Here is a 19227-nt window from a genome sequence, read left to right as displayed (position 1 = left end):
AAAATTACCTTACACTGAAAATTTTCCAAACTCCAAATCCCAAACCATCCCACGAGATTTGATCCGGGATGCTAACCTCACTCTCCAGTAACTGATCACCCTCCCACACACAGCACTTCCCCGGAGGGTTTCTCCCTGTTGCCCTACACAAATCCTTAGATCCGGTACAAAGGGACCAGTGTTAACGCAGTGGTTGGATTTTCCTAGCTCTGTGACTTTTTCCATGCTGCTGTCCTTTCTTTTTATTTTATTTAAATTCAATTAATTTACATGTAATGTATTATTTGCTTCAGGGGTACAGGTCTGTGATTCATCAGTCTTATACCCGGTGCTCATTACAACACATACTCTCCCCAGTGTCCATCACCCCTCCTCCCAGCAACCCTCAGTTTTTTCCTATGATTAAGCTCCTGTCCTTTCTGTTTGAGATGCCATTCTTGGCCTTTTCCACTTCTAAAATTCTATCCTGTCAATTGGAATTAATATCATAGAGGCCTAATTGAGGTTAAAACAGAACTGGGATGATGGGGAATTGCCAGAAAGTGGCAGGCAGGACAGGGTTGTGATAAAGAACAGGGCTCTTATTGTGATAAAGAAATCAGGCAACCTTGGATTGCTTCTCCACGTAGCAACAGAGTGGCTATTTTCAGATTTCTTAACCTGTCTGTTAAGTGGGGAGGACAGCAGGATAACAGGGCTGCTGTGAGGATTATATGGGAGGGCATTTGGCCCAGAGCTCCAAAACACAGTAGACTGGCGGAAGTAGTAACAATGCTAGTAGTTGGATGATGCATGACCTTCAAGTAATAATCTCCTTTGTCTCTTCATATTTGTTTTCTCCCTTTTTTTTTTTTAAGATTTTATTTATTTATTTATTTGACGGAGAGCGAGAGAGGGAACACAAGCAGGGGGAGTGGGAGAGGGAGAAGCAGGCTTCCCGCAGAGCAGGGAGCCCGATGCGGGGCTCGATCCCAGGACCCTGGGATCATGACCTGAGCCGAAGGCAGATGCTTAACGACTGAGCCACCCAGGCGCCCCTTGTTTTCTCTCTTTAGCAACTGTGACTTATGGCCCTCCAGATAGCAATATAGTTTTCTGCTAATATAGAAAATACAAGGCGCCTGGGTGGCTCAGTTGGTTAAGCCTCTGCCTTCGTCTGAGGTCACAATCCCAGGGTCCTGGGATGGAGTCCCAGATCGAGCTCCCTGCTCAGCAGGGAGTCTGCTTCTCCCTCTGCTCGCCCCCCACCACGTGTGTGTGTGTGTGTGTGTGTGTGTGTGTGTGTCTTGCAAAAATAAATAAAATATTTGTAAAAAAAGATTTTATTTATTTATTTCACAGAGAGAGAGAGAGAGAGAGAGAGACAGCGAAAGCAGGAACACAAGCAGGGGGAGTGGGAGAGGGAGAAGCAGGCCTCCCGCTGAGCAGGGAGCCCGATGCGGGGCTCAATCCCAGGACCCTGGGATTGTGACCTCAGATGAAGGCAGAGGCTTAACGACTGAGCCACCCAGGTGCCCCAATAAATAAAATCTTAAAAAAAAAAAAAGAAAATGCATGTAACTGGGTTTTCAAAGCACAACGTCGAACTTAAAATATTACTGGGAAATCTGGAGTAGTTGAACCTGCTGGGAATCACAGAGGCCAAACTGCCGGAGGTGTGTATCAGAGAATATCAAAGAGAAAATGAAGCCTTCAAAAAGGCCATCATCAGGCCTTATGTCCAGCCTCTTCTTCATAACCAAAGCAGTACCTGTGGGGTTCAATTGGCCAGGAGACACATTAGAGAAGCAGTGTGGCAGTACCTAGGTGAACACCCAGAAAAACTTTGGAAAGCCTTGCAGCTGTAAATGACAGCCCAGCTCCAAACAACATCAACACTAAGGGAAATCACTGACTTATGCTCCAGCCACAGACGGAGGTGGCCTGGCACCAGGAACTCGGGCCCTGTGAAGTTGACTCTGGCATCTCTCTGGGGGTTGCTCTCTGCATTGTTGTCCTTCAGACCGGACTGATCCTCCGGCCTACTCTTCCAGAAGGGGCAACTTAACACTACACAAAACTGAGCTTCTCCTGCTGGTACTTGTTTGGCTGACTTAGGTCATGCTGATGCAGTCGGGGAGGCAAAGAAAGAGACACGGGAGTGGGATGTAGTGGTTTTGGATAAAGACAACAGACGTCCACTGTGGTCACCAGAAAGAGCCTACTAGAAAAAGGCAGTCAGTGGCTACGGCTGGGCTAGGGTCATCTGAGGAATCACAGGGCAAGTGATGATGGGGCGGTGGCTACTGAGGCTGACCTTCCTTTTGGATGAGGTTATGAAACACAGGGTTTAGCGGTGGGACATGCTATTCTGTGTAGACAAGTCACTGGCTTGCCTGGGAAACTCTGGTTGGAGTATTTCTCAGGGACTCCAGGAGAACAGATGCCATTCAGTGCTGTCAGGGGTGTGCTGAGTATGGGAAGTTCAGTTACATTTCAGAGTTGACAGTTGACTCAAAACTCTGGGTGTGTAAGGGCCCGTGTGGACAGGGCGGCTCCCTGCAAAGTCCTATTGACCCCTCATTTCTTCAGTCTTCAGCCTCCCTCTATTTTCTTCCTGCATCTTTAGGACCCCAGATATTCCTGGGCAGGAAGGGAAAAGCCATTTGCAGAGGTCAGAGGGGGCACTGACTCCATGGAGCTGGGAGGTGGCCGGGGTGGCAGCAGGACAGGGCTCCTTCCCAGGTGGCTGGCCTCTCTAGGGGAAGCAGACAATGGAGAAGCTCAATTCGGGCGCCCAGTTCTTGGACCTCTGCTCCTCTGTGGCCATATATACTGTCTCATCCAGACTCTCACCGAGGCTCCTGACTTCAAATGCAATCTATCCACTGATGACTCTCAAGTTTTTCCTCCAGCTCGAACCTTCTCTCCCCGTACTCCAGTCAGAAATACCCAATTCAATACCTACACTTAGATTTCTAACAGATTTTGTGATCTCCCCCCCAAAAAAGAACTTTCATCTCTCCAAGATGTGAGGACAATTCCATTTTTCCAGGGACTTGCGTTAAAAACTGGATGTTACCTTGACTGTTCTTTTTCTGTCTCTCAGTTCTTCACTCAGTGTGTCTAGATCACCATGCCCAACTCCTACTACCTTGACCCAGTCACCTTCTTCCCTGGCCTGCATTGATGCAGTAGCGTCTTATCTGTTGTCCTTACTTCCATTCCTGCTACCCTGTAGGTCTGATCCTTTGTAAGCCTTGTCAAATAATGTCCTTCTACTGCTTGGAACCCTTCGATGGCTTCCTATCTCTCTCAGAAAACCAAAGTTTTCACAAGGACTTACAAGTTCTTTTTTTTTTAAGATTTTATTTATTTATTTGACACAGACAGAGCGAGAGCACACAAGCAGGGGGAGCTGCAGGCAGAGGGAGAGGGAGAAGTAGGCTCCCCACTGAGCAAGGAGTCTGATGCCTCCCAGGATGCTGGGATCATGACCTGAGCTGAGGGCAGATGCTTAATGACTGAGCCACCCAGGCACCCCCGAAGGCCGACTCTTAACCGACTGAGCCACCCAGGCAACCTGGATTTACAAGTTCTATGTGGTTTTGTTGCTTTCCTTCTCTCTCTGACCTCAACTTCTCTTTCCTTCATTCACCCCACTCCAGCCACATGTGCCTCCTTCTGCTTCTGAAACACCTGAGCATGTTCGCAGGGGAATTTTCCAGTTGTTCTTCCCTTTGCCTGAACACTTTCCCCCCAGACATCTAATTGGCTGACTTCCTCACCTTCTTCAGGTTTTTGCTCAAAAAGTCACCTTACTAGTCATTTCCCCTGGCCATTCTATTCAAAATTGCAACCCTGGGGCGCCTGGGTGGCTCCGTGGGTTAAGCGTCTGCCTTCCGCTCTCGGGTCATGATCCCAGGGTCCTGGGACCAAGCCCCACATTGGGCTCCCTGCTCAGCGGGGAGCCTGCTTCTCCCCCTCCCTCTGCCTCTCTCCCTTGATCCTGCTCTCTCTCTCTCTCTCTCTCTCTCTCTCTCTCTCGCTCATGCTCTCTCTCTCAAATAAAATCTTAAAAAAAAAATTGCAACCACAATTCCCATCACCCTTTCGAGCTTTCCTTTTGTCAGTAATACCTACCAGCCTCTGACCCCACCCCATATATTTTATTTATCACTTTGTATCCTCAACACCTGGAGCACGACCTGGGATGTGGAAGGTGCTGAATGAATGAATGGACGAAGGAAGCTAGCCGGGGCATGGGGAGCTCGGCCTCTTTCCCGCAGTCACTTCCAGTCATAGGCTGGCCGACCAAGTAACTGGGTTTTCAAAGCACAACGTCGAACTTAAAATATTAAAAAAAAACAGGCCGACCTGTTGCAAGGAGAGACAAGCTAAGGCCCTAGAGCTGCAGATGCTGCCAAGGTCGCCCCGAGGGCGCGGACAGCGGACGGGGGGGGGCGCGGGGCGGGGCGGACGCTGCGCCTGCGCCATAAAGGCCGCTGCGCGCACCCGGTCTCCGCTAGCTGCGCGCCGCCCACCTTCTCTTCCTCCTCCAAGCTCGTCCGAGCCCGTGTACCCCGCTGCTGTCGCCATGGCCGCGCTCACCCAGAGTCCGCAGTTCCAGAAGCTGCAGAAATGGTACCGCGAGCACGGCTCTGACCTCAACTTGCGTCGCCTTTTCGAGGGGGACAAGGAACGCTTCAGCCACTTCAGGTGCGCGCGCGGGGCCACAGGCGGGGCGCGGACGGGCGGGAGCGGGATCCGGGCGCACGGGGTCAGGTGTGCAGGCCCGGGGTGGGCACGGCGCGGCCGGCGGTCCTCGGCGGGGGTCCTCGGCCGCCCCCGGCCCCGGATCGGGGCCCAGGCCTCCGTTCGTCCTTGACGCCTCCTTGAAGGAGGTTCCTGGGGGGCTCGCGGGCTCGCCGGAGGTCTCGGAACCCGCGCTGCTTAGTCATGAGAAGCCGGCTCCTCCGCGGCTGAGTCTCTCTGCAGGGGCATCTCTCTCTCCACCTCTTGTCGCCCCCCCCCGCCCCCGTCCTCCCAGCCCCTGCCATTTGAGAAGGGACTCTTTCCGCAGTTGTGGGCAGGGGCCCTCGCTGACGCAGCAGGCGGGGAAAGGGCTGTCGCCTTCCCCCGGCTCCTGGCCCCGAGCGGGTGGGGACGGCCGCGGGGTGCGATCAGGCTGCGCAGGCCTGGGGGATTTGCAGGGAGCCGTGGGGGAAGGGTGGAGATGAGGGGGCATGATTTCTGCGAAGGAGGCTCGGCGTGGAGCCCTTTGAACGACCAGGAAATGGAAAGGAGTCTGTTGGAGGAAATCTTGGGGGGGGCAGGAATCTCGGGGTGCTCTGGTGACTGGTGAGGGTGTGTTGGGGAGGGGGCGTCTGTGGCTCCGGACAGGAAGTCCCCATGGCCAGCCCTGCCTTCTGAGTCCTTCTTGAGAGAGTCGCAGCGTGGAGGCTCTAGGAGGGAATGGTCACTCCCCTGGCTAGGCAGGGGCTGTGCACCCAGCTGTTTGTCTTCGCTGGTTTAGCAGAGGAATGGCTCCTCAGGAGGGGTCTGCACCTCCCTTTTGTGAGGATGGTCCCTTTCACTATGCTGCCGCTGCTGGTGGGCAGACAGGTGACAGACACCACCACTGTGCTGGGCAGTTGAGGCTTGTTTGGGGTGTGGCTCAGGGAGGATGTTTTTTTCTTTTTTTCTTTTTTCTTTTTAAATCTTTTTTTTTTAATTTTTATTTTTTTTTAAAAGATTTTATTTATTTATTCATGAGAGACAGAGAGAGAGAGAGAGAGACAGAGAGAAGCAGAGGGAGCAGGCTCCCAAAGAGCAGGGAGCCCGATGCGGGACTCGATCCCAGGACTCTGGGATCATGACCTGAGCCGAAGGCAGACGCTCAACCATCTGAGCCACCCAGGCGCCCGGGATGTTTTTTTCTGAATGCAGCTCTGGTCAGGGAATAGGCAGGGGAGAACTGGGGTGTGGCCATTGGCTTCTGCCATCTTTTTGCAGCTTGAACCTGAACACCAACCATGGGCATATTCTGGTGGATTACTCAAAGAACCTTGTGACCGAAACTGTGATGCAGATGCTGGTGGACCTGGTAATGTTCTGCTGTGGGGGGCTTGACCTGTGACCCACGGCTTGGCAAGCGAGCTGGGCTCCTGGGAGCCCCCAGGGTCCTTGAGCAGCTTTAGTTCCTTCTCTCGGTGGACCTCGGTCACTGCCTCTGTGCCAACGTAGGGCTCTGAGCTCCTGCCCCCTGGCTCAGGTTCTGAGCAGCATCCCAGGGGACCCAGGGCAGACCCTTTGCAGGCAGCGGGGGAGGGCAGCAGGCTGCAGCCATCTGTCAGCCCCACTGGAGGCCGCATCAAGCCCAGAGCTTGTGGCCTGCGCTCTTGGTCGCCTGTGTGGATGGGGATCAGGCCTTAGCATCTTCTCTTCTCAGGCCAAGTCCAGGGGTGTGGAGGCTGCCCGGGAGCACATGTTCAGCGGCGAGAAGATCAACTTCACAGAGGTGAGCTGGCCTGTGGATGGCAGACGCTGCCTACCCTTCAGGGCCTCTTCCTTCCCTTTGGGTTTCATCTGACTGACAGCATCACACTGTGTCTTCATCTCTCCTCTTAAGCAACGTTTTTGCTTAACGAGGGGCATGAAAGCCTGTTTCCTAGGGTGGGTTGCAGGGCCGTGGGGTGCATCCTCCCCGGGACTGGCTGTCTCGATCTGGTGAACGTGGAATGGCTCCCAGTGTCTACCTGGGGAGAGCACGTCTCAGGCCTGCAGGAAGACGGCTTCTTAGAAAACTTACCTCTGGGCTATCTTTGCTGCATGGTTTTTTTTTTTTTTTTTTTTTTTTTTAGTGAAAAGAGGAATCTTAGGACATAAGCTCAGGTTCCTCTCTGGTATGAGTCAGTAAGAAGCAGCGATGAGGCCAGGGCTTGGGGGCCCTGTTCCTGAATTGCTGTGGCAGCCTGGAGGCATAATAATCACTGGGTGCTCAGAGTCTCTTCCTCACAGGGCTAGCGTCCTCTTTTTACACCCCAGGAAGCTGAGGTTCAGAGGGCAAATCACTTACCCGAGACGTCATATCTGTAAGAGACAGAGGTTTCAAACTCCACTTGTCTCGCCGCTGGGCTAGGCTGAGGGAGGCTGCAGTCAAGGAGGGCTTCCTGGAGGAGTGCATTTTCCTATGGAATGGGGGACAGGAGTGAGGTTGGGCAGAGTGGCGTGAAGGTCTCCACCTTAGTGGGCCTTTCCTTGGTTTGGAGTCCAGCGACCATCCCTTTCCTGCCCACCTGGAGTCTTTAGATCTGTCTCCTTCAAGGGCTCCTCTCCCGGCTTCAGCTTGATGGGACTGTTGCTCTCACATGACAAGGCCAGCTTCTTGGCACCTGTCACAGGCCTACAGTTGCGTTTGGTTTCTGGCAGTTAGCATGATGGGGCTGCTTGGTGAGGGCCGTTCGAGTTGCCTGCTTTGCTCCACATCCAGGGGGGTGGGCGTACTTTTTAGAAGGGGCCAGCAAAGACACCATGTACTCTCAGGGAGACAATGAGACCAGCCTTAATGAACCCTGGTCCTCTGAAGCTGTTTATTGCTGTGTTGTCCCCATTCTCTGCCTTTGCTTACTCTGTTCCTCTTTCCCTAGCTTTTCATGCCCTGAACAGCTAGGAGCCCTCTGGGCTTGTCCTGGGCTTCTCCTGGTCTCCCTCCCCTTGTGACTGTCAGTAGACCTCGGGGGTGCGTGTCCAGTGGAGTGAGGGCCATGTTGCACCAGGCCCTCAGCGCCCCAGCAGGCGTGGCTGCGCTGGGGTGGGGGTCTTCACGCACTGACTGTCGTCCCCAGGATCGGGCGGTGCTGCACGTGGCCTTGCGGAACCGGGCAAACACACCCATTCTGGTAGATGGCAAGGATGTGATGCCAGAGGTCAACAGGGTCCTGGAGAAGATGAAGTCTTTCTGCCAGGTAGGCCGCTGCTGCGCTGGACATGCCCTTGGCCGCGCATGTGGGCATGGGTCTGGGAATCTGGGGGCCTTGCTTGGAGAGGACCCACGGCCTCGCTGCAGCCTGAGGTGGAGGCGGTCTGCGGGATTACCCCGTGTTCTGAGGGAATTTCCCTGCCCCTGTGGTGAGGGAACCTACCGCGGGCGGCCACAGAGCAGCCTCTTTGCTGAACTCCAGACACCTGTGGGCTCACGGTGACCATCCGGCCAGACGGGAGATCCGAAAAGAAAAGCAAGGCCCCTGAGAGGTGGGATAGTAGGGGAGAGACTTGTTTTTTCTAATCTCTTTAGCGATATGCCTTCCTTTTCTAGGCTGAAACTAGATAAAATCAACGTGTTAACATTTGCTTGGCCGTATCCCTAGCCAGCTCTCCAGGAGCAGCGTTTATAGGGTTTCCTGTGAGATCTTCTGAAAGCTTCCTGTGCGTGTGCTATGTGTGTACATTTGCGTCCTCCTCTTTGAAACACGTGTGCACATGCATTCACACACACAGGTTCATTTTTACCTGCTCTTCTGCAGCCTATTTGTACTTATAAATAAGTAAAAAATGTCCCTGGGTCCATGTTGGTGCTCATAACCGTGCCCCCTTTTCCTGTTGGGGGGTGGTGGTGTAGGGATTGCCTCAGAGACCAGCTAGCGATCTCCCCATGTCAACCACTGTTACCTCAGTGTCTGTCCCAGGGGTGATTCTGCAAGGGTTAGGGGCCGTCCTCAAGCCTGGGGTACAGGGGTGATGTGTGTGCACGTGCACATTGTACGTATGGGCTCTGCATGCTCTGGGAGTGATAATCTGGGCTCTGGGCCGCTTGTCCCTGGGACCAGCGGCCCCTGCCGGTGGCTGGTCCAAGTCTGGTTGCTTTGGCTCAGAGCCACTTCAGACCTCAGACGGCAGAAGTGATCTGACCATCAATCCTGGAGTCCTGATAGCCAAGTGAGTGGGACTTCCGCGGGTGAGGAAGGGTTGGCAGCCCGGTGGGAATTTGGATTCCAGAATGTCCCTTAACGCTGGTCAGTACCTGTGTACCAGGTGCAGGGAAGGGCCTTCCCAGCCTTTGGTGGCGAGTGGTGGAGCTGACGTGCGTCAGAAGCTCGTCGAACGTGTGCGTGCTCAGGTCGGCTGTGTGGAGAGCATGGTCCTGGCTGTCTGGGAAGCTATTTCCAGGAAAGCCCACCCTTATGGCTGGCTGCAGGATATCTGACTCAGGCGAATGGGGTATTTATAGTTCAAAAAATGCTACTGAGTGGCAGCAGTTACACGTAAGGAACACTCCCCAGTGGCTGTGCTCTTAGAAGTTCGCCAAGGTTGGGTTGAGGATGTTCACCATGATCTTGTCTATAGTGGTAGAAATCAAAAACAACCTGAGCTTGGGGCGCCTAGCTGGCTCAGTCAGTGGAGCGTGTGACTCTCGATCTCGGTCATGAGTTCGAGCCCCGCGTCGGGTGTAGAGATGACTTAAACATAAAATCTTTAAAAAAATTTTATTTAAGGGCGCCTGGGTGGCTCAGTTGGTTAAGCGACTGCCTTCGGCTCAGGTCATGATCCTGGAGTCCCGGGATCGAGTCCCACATCGGGCTCCCTGCTCAGCAGGGAGTCTGCTTCTCCCTCTGACCCAACCCCCCTCTCATGCTCTCTCTCTCTCTCTCATTCTCTCTCTCAAATAAATAAATAAAATCTTAAAAAGAATTTATTTAAAAATTAAACGGGGAGCGCCTGGGTGGCTCAGTCGTTAGGCATCTGCCTTCGGCTCAGGTCATGATCCCGGGGTCCTGGGATCGAGCCCCACATCAGGCTCCCTGCTCGGCGGGAAGCCTGCTTCTCCCTCTTCCACTCCCCCTGCTTGTGTTCCCTCTCTCGCACTGTCTCTCTGTCAAATAAATAAAATTAAAAAATAAAATTAAAATTAAACACACAACTCGAGCCCATTTATCAGAGGACTGATTAGTGACATCAGCATATGTTCATACAGTGTAGTCCCAGGCACCGGCAGGTATGAGGGAGCTATGGTTATATTGAGCTGCCACACTGTGCAGGTTGTGCTATCAAGTTGAAAGTGGAAGTTGCCGAACGGGCACGTGTCGTAAAACGCCATCAGGTCAAATAAAGGGTGTGTGTAATCCTATTAAAGACCTACAGTTTTCTTCTCTGGGATGCTTTATTGTACCAAAAGTTTAATGGTGAGGTTAAAGGGTTGAGAAGCTGAGCAACTTTATTTCTGTATTGATGGAAAATTTCCCATGGCAATTGATTGCCTTATATATAAAAAACAAACAAAAAACGTTGCTGGCTGTTACTGGTTTTGGAAAAGATCTGTTTACTAGTTTTCTATTGACGTGTAATAAATGGTTCCAAAACTTAGCGTCTGTCAACAAAAGTCAACATTCCTGTGGATCAGGATTGGCCGTGGCTGTGCAGGCTGGTTCTGGTCTCCTAAGGTTGTAGACAAGATGTTGGCCAAAGTTAGCTCTCCCCTGAAGGCTTGATGGATGGAGCCCGGAGTATCCGCTTCTAGGATGACTCACTAGCAGTTAGTGCTGGCTTTTGGGAGGCTTTAGTTCCTTACCTTGTGGACCTCTCTACAGGCTGAGTGTCCTCATCACAAGACAGCTGATTTCCTCAAATGAGTGATCCAAGAGAGCTTAGCAAGGCAGAGTGCCTCAAGGTCCCTTATTACCTTGAACTAGCATCAGAAATTACATCTGTCGTTTCTGTAATACCCTGTTGGTTGTACAGGTCACCTCTGATCAAAGTAGGAGGGGACAGCACAAGGACATGAATGCAATACCAAGAGGTGAGGACCATTGGGAACCATCTTGGAAGTTGGCTGCATAGTTTGCCTTCAGGCTCCCAGTGATACATGTTCCTTCCACATGGGGAGTACCCTCCTCACCTTCTCCTAAGGCCATATCCCATTACAGTATCAGCCAGAAGTCAAGAGCCTCATCACATAAATTAGGTACAAAATAGCAGTTCCTGCATTTCTTTTATTTTTATTTTTTTCAGAGAGAGAGAGAGAGAGAGAGAGAGAGAGAGAGTGCGAGAGAGGGAACACAAGCAGGGGGAGTGGCAGAGGGAGAAGCAGGCCTCCCGCCCAGCAGGGAGCCCGATGCGGGGCTTGATCCCAGGACCTGAGATCATGACCTGAGCCGAAGGCAGACGCTTAATGACTGAGCCACCCAGGCGCCCCAGAAGCCTCATCTTTGACCAAAATGTTTTCTGTGTTACCACCTTAGGTCTTTCGGAGGTGCAAGGAAAGGAAGGTTTTATAGCTACATCCTCTGCTTCCCCTTCATACTTTGCTTCTTGTTATAGTTTCCTGTGTTTGATCTTTGCCAAGGAGCTATCTCTTAATTTTAGCATCTCTTGTTGCCTAAAGAAGCTGGGAATTTCTAAACCCAACAATTCCTGGCTTTTTTTTTTTTTTTAAAGATTTTTTATTTGAGAGAGAGCGTGCGTGCACAAATTGGGGGGAGGGGCAGAGGGAGAAGCAGACTCCCCGCTGAGCAGGGGAGGGAGCATGAGAGGGAGGAGAAGCGAGGGAGAGAGAAAAGCAGACGCCCCACTGAATGCAAAGCTGGAAGCCGGGCTCACTCCCAGGACCCCAAGATCATGACCTGAGCTTAAGACAGGTGCTTAACCGACTGAGCCACCTGGGCGCCCCTCTGACTTTTTTTGTTTGTTTGCTTGAAAGTTCTTCCTTTATTTCTCTTTTCTTGCATTTTATTGTAAGCACCAGGAAGCCAGGCCGTTCCTTTAACATGACTAACGGGTTATTGTATCCCAGTGGGTGCAGAGGTCGGCCTTATTCAGCTTGGGGGTGCTATACGGAGGGGAAAATATGCCAGGAGACAGGAATCGGTGGGGTCCCTGTAGGGGCTGGCTGCATGTCTGATAGCCCTGTCCCTGGCACAGACCAGTCCCAGTAGTTGGCCTTTCACATTTCTTGGTCTCTTATACGTTAGGTTCTGCTGAGAGTTTGCCTTTGTTTTGTGAATTCTGAGAGGTGGGGGTGTCCCCCACTTTGCTAATGATGAAATGGGGTCTAACTGGGGGTGAGCGCGGCAGGGAGCTGCCGGTGTGGTCTCAGGAGGCCCCTGCGAACACCTGGACGTTGGGCCTGAGGTGCGAGGGTGCTTTTGAGCAATGGTTTATCCTGGGGGTTTTGGGCTGAACGCATGCCCCCCCACTCTGTTTCAGCGAGTCCGGAGTGGTGACTGGAAGGGGTACTCAGGCAAGCCCATCACGGACGTCATTAACATCGGCATTGGCGGCTCTGACCTGGTGAGGAGGATTCCCTGGATGGGGTGAGGGGGCCCACCCAGAGCCTTGGTTTTTCCAGGGTAAGACCTGGCTTCCCCATCTCTGGGCCCTGGAATCTTGTTTTCTGATGTGGCGGCTCCCCATAGGGACCCCTCATGGTGACTGAAGCCCTTAAGCCGTACTCTTCAGGAGGTCCCCGGGTCTGGTTTGTTTCCAACATCGACGGGACCCACATCTCCAAAACTCTGGCCACTCTGAACCCTGAGTCGTCCCTGTTCATCATTGCCTCCAAGGTATGGGCCTTGGTCCTGGCCTGGCTCCCCAGCCTTGGGTGGGACGGGGCGGGGGGCTGCTGGGTGGATGCTTTGCCGCTATCCCCGGGCTCACTGTGCTCTGTGGATCAATCGGGCCAGCCCCGCTGCCCTCAGACTGTTCCTTGGCAGGTGGCAAACACAGTTTCCTGATGGAAGCCTGAACTAGTCAGTTAGAACCTTCATTTTTTTTTTTTTTAAAGATTTTATTTATTTATTCATGAGAGACAGAGAGAGAGAGAGAGAGAGGCAGAGAGAGAAGCAGGCTCACGAGGAGCAGGGAGCCTGACGCGGGACCAGATCCCAGGACCCTGGGATCATGACCTGAGCCGAAGGCAGACGCTTAACCATCTGAGCCACCCAGGCGCCCTAGAACCTTCATTTTAAGGCCACATCCATTTGCTTTCTGGGATCTGTGCCCAACCTGGGGCTGTTCTTGTCTTTCTGAGACCTCTGTGCTTAATGTCTACTCCTTTCTGATCGCAGAGCCATGCCCAGATAACGTAAGGGTTTTGTCTGTTGTCATTTACGTCCTGTTTACTCACATTGGTGCACATAACATATTAAGAATTCCACCTGAATTCTGAGATCACAGCCTAGCCTGGGCTGAAGGGAGCCCCAAGTGTGGCCACAGCAGATGCTCTGGCCTTTGACCTGTGGTGGAGGAATGGGCCGCTGGTCGGGGTTGTGGCTTTTACTAGGATTCCTCTTCCTCTGCTTGTGAGGTCCTGGAATCCCAGGATGGTGGTACTACTCCTTCCAGGCCCGTGCCCCAGACACAGCCACTCACTGTGGCTGTGTGGACAGGTGGGTAGAGGTTATGTGGGGTGACTGTCACTGCTCATGGGCACCCCCATGGCCTCGGTCACTGGGCCCCGGCTCTAGGCCACACGGAGCCCGAGCTGGGACCGACTGCTGTACTTCCTGGCCGCAGACCTTTACCACCCAGGAGACCATTACGAATGCGGAGACGGCGAAGGAGTGGTTTCTCCTGTCGGCCAAGGAAGTGAGTGCTGGGGTGGGTGGTGGGCCGGCCCACCCACGTGAGTGGCCAGGCCCAGTGCTGTTGGCCTGTTTCTCCCAAAGTTGGCAGCATGAGGCAGCCTCTCTTGGTGCCTGCTTTTTCCAGTTTAGGCACTTGGCTTTGCCAGTCCCAGACAAGTCAGATGTGCCAGAACCTGCTCAAACTAGCTGAAGGCACTTCAAGGTCCCTTGGCCCCGGGGAGGATCCTCTCTACCCCCCGCCACACCCACTTCACAGGGGAGGGAACCTGGGCCTTGTGTGCCTGTGAGGTAGGGTGGGCCTCTGCCTCTTTTGTTCTCTTGACCTTGACATGGGGCTCCTCTAACAGCCTCAGAGCCAAGGCCTGGGAATAATCAGTCCCACCCAGGGCCTCGGTTTCTCCAGAGATGGGAGGCTCACTACCCTCGGGTGGCCCCCTGGGATGGGTTTGGTGTAACTTGGCTCTGTCTCTTGTAGCCTTCTGCAGTTGCGAAGCACTTTGTTGCCCTGTCTACCAACACGGTAAGTGCCCATGTGGGCTCGCAGACGTCCTGGTCATGGCCTATCAGAATATATTCAAGTTGAGTTGTGGTTCGCAGATCTGGGGATCTTGGCTCTGCTGATGGGATAGAAGGGTCGGTTGCCTGTGAGGGATGTGAGCTGCAAACCATCCCTTTTGCATCCTCCCATCAAATCTCTGTAGCTCCAAAGAGGGATCCGGTTGGCTGCGTCCACCTCCCAGGCCTGACTGATATCCAGAACACACATATCCACACACATGACCTCCTTTGGCCTCTACCAGCCTGCCCCTGGCCTCTCCCCGCATGGGATGTGTGGGGTAGGGGTGGGGGTACATCCCATTTCTTACATAAGGAGGTTAAGCCCCACTGAAGGATTTTTTGCCCGGTGACTGCAGGAGTCAGTGGAGCTGGGAGAACGCGGTCCCCTGCCAGCCAGTTGTCCCGGTCCTCCTGGCCTGAGGCTGCGTGAGGTGTGGGGTGGGCTTGTGGGGCGGGGCGGAGCTGTGCGCCCGGGGTCACAAACCAGGTGAGCACTTGCTGTGTGGTGGGCTTTGTACGGCGCTGTGTCAGACCTGGAACCACTCCCAGGTTGTCCTGACCACTCCCTTCCCCGAGCTCTGCCCCTCTTGTCCAACCCCCACCCCTGCCTCCAGTGCCGACCTGCCCAGGGAGGGGAGACAGGAGGACGTCTTAAGGCGTCTCCTCCTTAGGGACGGCATAAGGGGGTCGCTGACCCTGTCTGCCCAGGGGACAGGGCACCCGAGGGGTAGGATCGGTTATCTCCTGAAGGCTTCCTGGGGCAGAGTCCCCATCTCTGCTATTGGAAGGGCTGGACAGGTGTCCTGGCTGGGTGACACCTGGCCTGGGAGGTGGCCCACCCTCTGCTCGGGCTCCAGCCTTGGGCTCAGTTTCCCATATGTCCTGCATGGGTCAGTGTCTCTACCCCGACAGGTACAGGCGGCGGCTCTCGCAGGGCAGTGTGAGGGGCTTCACAGGCACCAGGCCGCGGGTGTTGCTGGATGGGAACTGGCCTCGTGTCCAGTTCTGGGGGTGGCCGCTGCCGGTTCCTGCCCTAGACTGACAGGCCGCTCCATCCCCACCCCGTCCATCCGCAGCATGGACAGCGTGACGCCTGGCACCCTAGAGCTCCAGTTCTCATCCGGCTAACGTAGGTTTTCTTCCTTCTCTTCCTTTGCCCCTTTTTAGACCAAAGTGAAGGAGTTTGGGATTGACCCTCAAAACATGTTCGAGTTCTGGGATGTAAGTAAAGGCACTTCCTTGCGCTGGGTGAATTATGTGTCCTGGGTCAAGGCATGACCACCGTGCCACAGATGAGGGGCCTGTGAGGTCAGGTCAACCTTTGTTGAGCACCTGCTGCATGCCTAGCTTTGGGAAGGGCTGAGAGGCCCTCAGGGAGGCTTGTGGGGCAGGACCAGCCCCGTCGGGAGGGGGACTCCACTTCCAACAGGGCGAGCTGAGCTTGCAGGCCCGGCCAGCACTCCCCGGGGTGTCTGCCAGCAGCACCCTTCCCCCCTTCACTAAACTGAGGTTGTGAGTTATTCTCAGTGATGGCCTTTCTCCGAACTTGCAGCCGCCGTCTCTAAAGGCCACAGGGCAGGGTGAGGCAGGAGGTGTGACTGGGCTGGCCCGGTCAGGAGGTGCGGGAACAGCTGCAAGGTGCAGAGAGGAGGCGCCGGGCCTGGGGCCTGCCTGGGTGCTTGTCAGGCAGCTTGCAGAGCAAACCGCGCCTGAGAGGCCGAGCCGGGGCCAGTCTAACTCGGGGGGGGGGGGGGGGGGGTTTGTCACGGACTCATCTCTGCTACAGCCACAGCCACAGCTGGTGTCAGGCAGCAAGTGGGACCTTGCCTTGCGGCTGGCCCTGGAAAAAGGGCTCCGGCTGTGTGGGTGCTGGGAACGCAGGGGGCGCTGTTCTAACACTTGTCTGGGGCAGGCGCACCAGGGAGGCCATTGTCCAGTTGGGGGTTTTCCCATTGGGGCTGTTTCCAGGCCTTTAGACTGGAAGCTGTTTGCGTGGTGGCAGCATTCACAGATGGAATCTCCTTTGAAAACACTAAAGGCCTTGGAGTCTGGGGGAACATTAAGCCCTAAACGTCCTGAGGCATGTGTTGTGTGTAATGAGTTAACTTCTTTCTAGAATGGGACTAATTATGTGCCATCCTTGGAAGAATCGAGAAGTCACTCAAATCATTTTCTGCATCCTGTGGCTCAGATGAGGAACCCCGGTCGACAGAGATCGGGCAGCTTCTAACAAATGTTGCATGTCTGATAAAGTAGGGGAGGCACCTGCTACCTCTTCTCTGGGATCTGGAGCCTCAACAGGTGGTGGTCAGGAGCAAGAGGGTCTCCTGCTAGCCAAAACCCTGTGTGGGTTTTCTCACTGCCCATAACTGCCTAGCATGTAGCGGTGATGGGGAGGGGGGCGGCTTAGGGCGACGCCCAGGCCTCCCAGGTAAGGCCTGGGAATGACAGTTGGGTGCATGAATGTGGGGCTGGGGCTGGATAGTGAGGCCTGAGTGGCCGAGGTGGGCGCAATGAAGGCCTCCTGGGCCAGGCCAGACAAATCACATACACAGTGGCAGGAAGAGGGACCTGAAGATGTATATTGTTTTGAATCAAGAAGGTGACATCGGAGAAGCCTGGGACAGGTGAAGTTTCTGGAGCTAGTATCTCTTAGGCGAGATGGAGGGTCAGGACAGACATAGGGATATTGTGCTGGCTCTGACGTAAGATCAGAAGAGGCCAGTCTGGTGGGGGACGTACAAGTGCTGAGGCCTGGTTAGTTAGAGTCAGTCATGGGGTAGCTTCGTGTCGGGATCAGGCAGCAATAATAATTTAGTAGTAAATTATGGGGTTTCTCAGGGCTTAGCCAGAGTTAGCACACATTGGAGAGCTGACTTTGGATGGTGGGGTCTGAAGAGGAGCCAGGATAGGTACAGGTGAGTTCTGAGGAGGAGCCAGGACAGGTAAAGGTACTGATGATGTCTATGAATTCTGGAAGACACAGGTATTTTGAGATGGTTCTATCAAATAAGGTCTAAGGAGCCAGAGTCACATACAGGTATTTTAACCTGGATCTGTGAGTTGAAGTCCCTGGCATGGGACAGGTGTGTACACTGGGGTCTGTCCGACTGGTTCTGCAAAGTGAGTGTCAGGTAATGGGATTATTTAAATGAGGTGATTAAAACTCAGAATTAGGCAAATGTAGGTAGTCCTCCGAGCCACGTCAGCTACCTGGCTCTTGGCATCCTGACCAGGTGTGATAAGCAGAGTTCAGGGGTTGCAGAGGCCTCTGAGCACCTACAACCAGCCCAAGGTTCTGGCACTGGGTTCTGGCTGGGGTGGGGCTCAAGGGGTCCAGATGAGTAAAAGGTAGGAATACACTGAGTTATAAAAGGTAAGGACTGGGGAGTTGGGGCAGGTGAGGAACAGACAGGAGCTACATTGGTAAGGTGTAGTCCGAGAGGCTTGTGGTAGATAAAGGCCTAGAGAACCATGTCTACAGGGTGAGATGTCTGAGGCCCAAGTCCCTCAGGCACCAAGGCGCTCTCACCAGTTTTCCCTCAGGTTGAGGTAAGCAGCTAGGAGCAGTCTGGTCTGAGGGCAGTGTCCATTCAAGTTAGGTTTGTACAGGGGAGTCTGCCGGGGGGGGGCAGGGAGGGGGCCGCAGAACCTCGTCCGTCTGAGGTCACAGGAGCTGGAATCAGACAAGGTCTCTATAACTAGGTTTCTTAGGGAGGCCTGAGGAGCCAAGATGAGGTACATATAGGTAGAAACGGGTTGCTCAGGTAAGGACACCGGAGCTGAAGAAGGGCAGACATAGCCGAGTCTGACAGGTGAGGACTAGAAATCCATCATTGGTTCCAGGTGAGAACTGTGCCCTCGGGTGGTATCTAGCAGTTCTGGTGATGTGCAGGTTTTTGATCCTGGAGGTGGTCCTGGGTCCTGTGGGGAGAGACAAAAGCTAGAGTCAGGCAGAGGGATGGGGAACTGCTTGTATCTGGAAGGTGTATGAGTTCTGGGTCTGGCTCAGGTATGTAGAACAGGTTTGTCAGGTGGAGCTTGAGAGGGGAGGTGAGATTCAGGTTTGTACTTTTGGATCTTGAATAGGTAAGGTCTGAATTGCTGAGGTCGGGCCCTGGTTTGTATTCTGAACCTGAGGAGTTGGGGCCAAGCGTAGGAGGGTAGAGCTGAGTTTTTCAGGTAACATCTGTGAAACCAAGGGTGAGCAGAGGTAGGTTGACCTGAAGAGCCATGGTTAGGTTCACTTCTGTCTCGCCGTTGAGTTTAGGTGTAGGTAGGTAGACCAGATCTGTCAGGTAAGGCCTAAGGAGGCCCTGTAAGTAAGGCTTATCTAGAAAGAACTCCATCTCTTAGATGCTCTCTGAGGTAATGAAGTGACATCAGGAGGATAGGGCTTGCTCTCTCAGGTGAGAGCTCAGGAGCCAGGATTGAGTGCAAGTGCCTAGATCTGGATCTCCTAGGTTAAGGTCAAGGTAGGCAGACAGAACTGCACCTGTACCTCTGCATATCTTGTAGAGCTGTCTTGCAAGGCTGTTGAGTTGTGGTCAGGTACAGATGTGTGGAATTGAGTTTCTCAGGTAAGGTCTGCAGAGTCTGTATCTGGCATGGGTTTGTATCCTCGGTACTGTCCATATGAGTTAAGCACAGGTGTGTACAGCAGGGTTTGTCAGGTAAGGTCTGTGCCGCCAGGATCAGGGCAGGTTTATTTATTTATTTATTTATTTATTTTTAAGATTTTATTTACTCTTTCGAGATAGAGAGCATGAGCAGGGGGAGAGGCAGAGGGAGAGGGAGAAGCAGGCTCCCTGCTGAGCCAGGAGCCAGACGTGGAGTTCGATCCCAGGACCCTGGGATCATGACTTGAGCTGAAGGCAGATGCTTAACCCATCTGAGCCACCCAGGTGCCCCGAGGGCAGGTTCATAACACTTGGTCTGTCCAGTGAGATCTAAAAAATCACATTGAGTCCAGGTAAGAGCCGAATGTCATAGTTGTAAGCAACTGAGAGGAGGAGGTACAGGTAAGCAGAGCTAGCCCTCTACGTAGTGTCAGGAGCCACGAGCAAGCACAGGTAGGTAGATCTGGCCTGCCAGGTGAGGTCTGAGGACC

The 19227-nt window shown here is 53.6% G+C and overlaps 1 protein-coding gene across 1 annotated transcript in view; it reads left to right on the top strand.

The window, feature by feature from the left end:
* Positions 1–4493: 4493 nt before the first annotated feature.
* The window catches only part of GPI (glucose-6-phosphate isomerase), a 24099-nt gene continuing 9365 nt past the window's right edge, over positions 4494–19227 (top strand). Inside the window, exons 1-9 of the mRNA XM_025854327.2 lie at positions 4494–4698; positions 5995–6085; positions 6431–6499; positions 7827–7946; positions 12181–12264; positions 12390–12536; positions 13489–13560; positions 14035–14079; positions 15285–15338. Of these exons, the coding sequence (XP_025710112.1) occupies positions 4577–4698; positions 5995–6085; positions 6431–6499; positions 7827–7946; positions 12181–12264; positions 12390–12536; positions 13489–13560; positions 14035–14079; positions 15285–15338 (804 nt within the window). The 5' untranslated portion in view covers positions 4494–4576. The remainder of the gene's footprint in view (positions 4699–5994; positions 6086–6430; positions 6500–7826; positions 7947–12180; positions 12265–12389; positions 12537–13488; positions 13561–14034; positions 14080–15284; positions 15339–19227) is intronic.

The sequence above is a fragment of the Callorhinus ursinus genome, unplaced genomic scaffold, assembly GCF_003265705.2.
Source record: "Callorhinus ursinus isolate GAN/ISIS: 27379988/994484 unplaced genomic scaffold, GSC_fseal_2.0 scaffold61, whole genome shotgun sequence".
Classification (NCBI taxonomy): Eukaryota; Metazoa; Chordata; class Mammalia; order Carnivora; family Otariidae; genus Callorhinus; species Callorhinus ursinus.
This window is presented reverse-complemented; position numbering and strand designations above follow the sequence as displayed.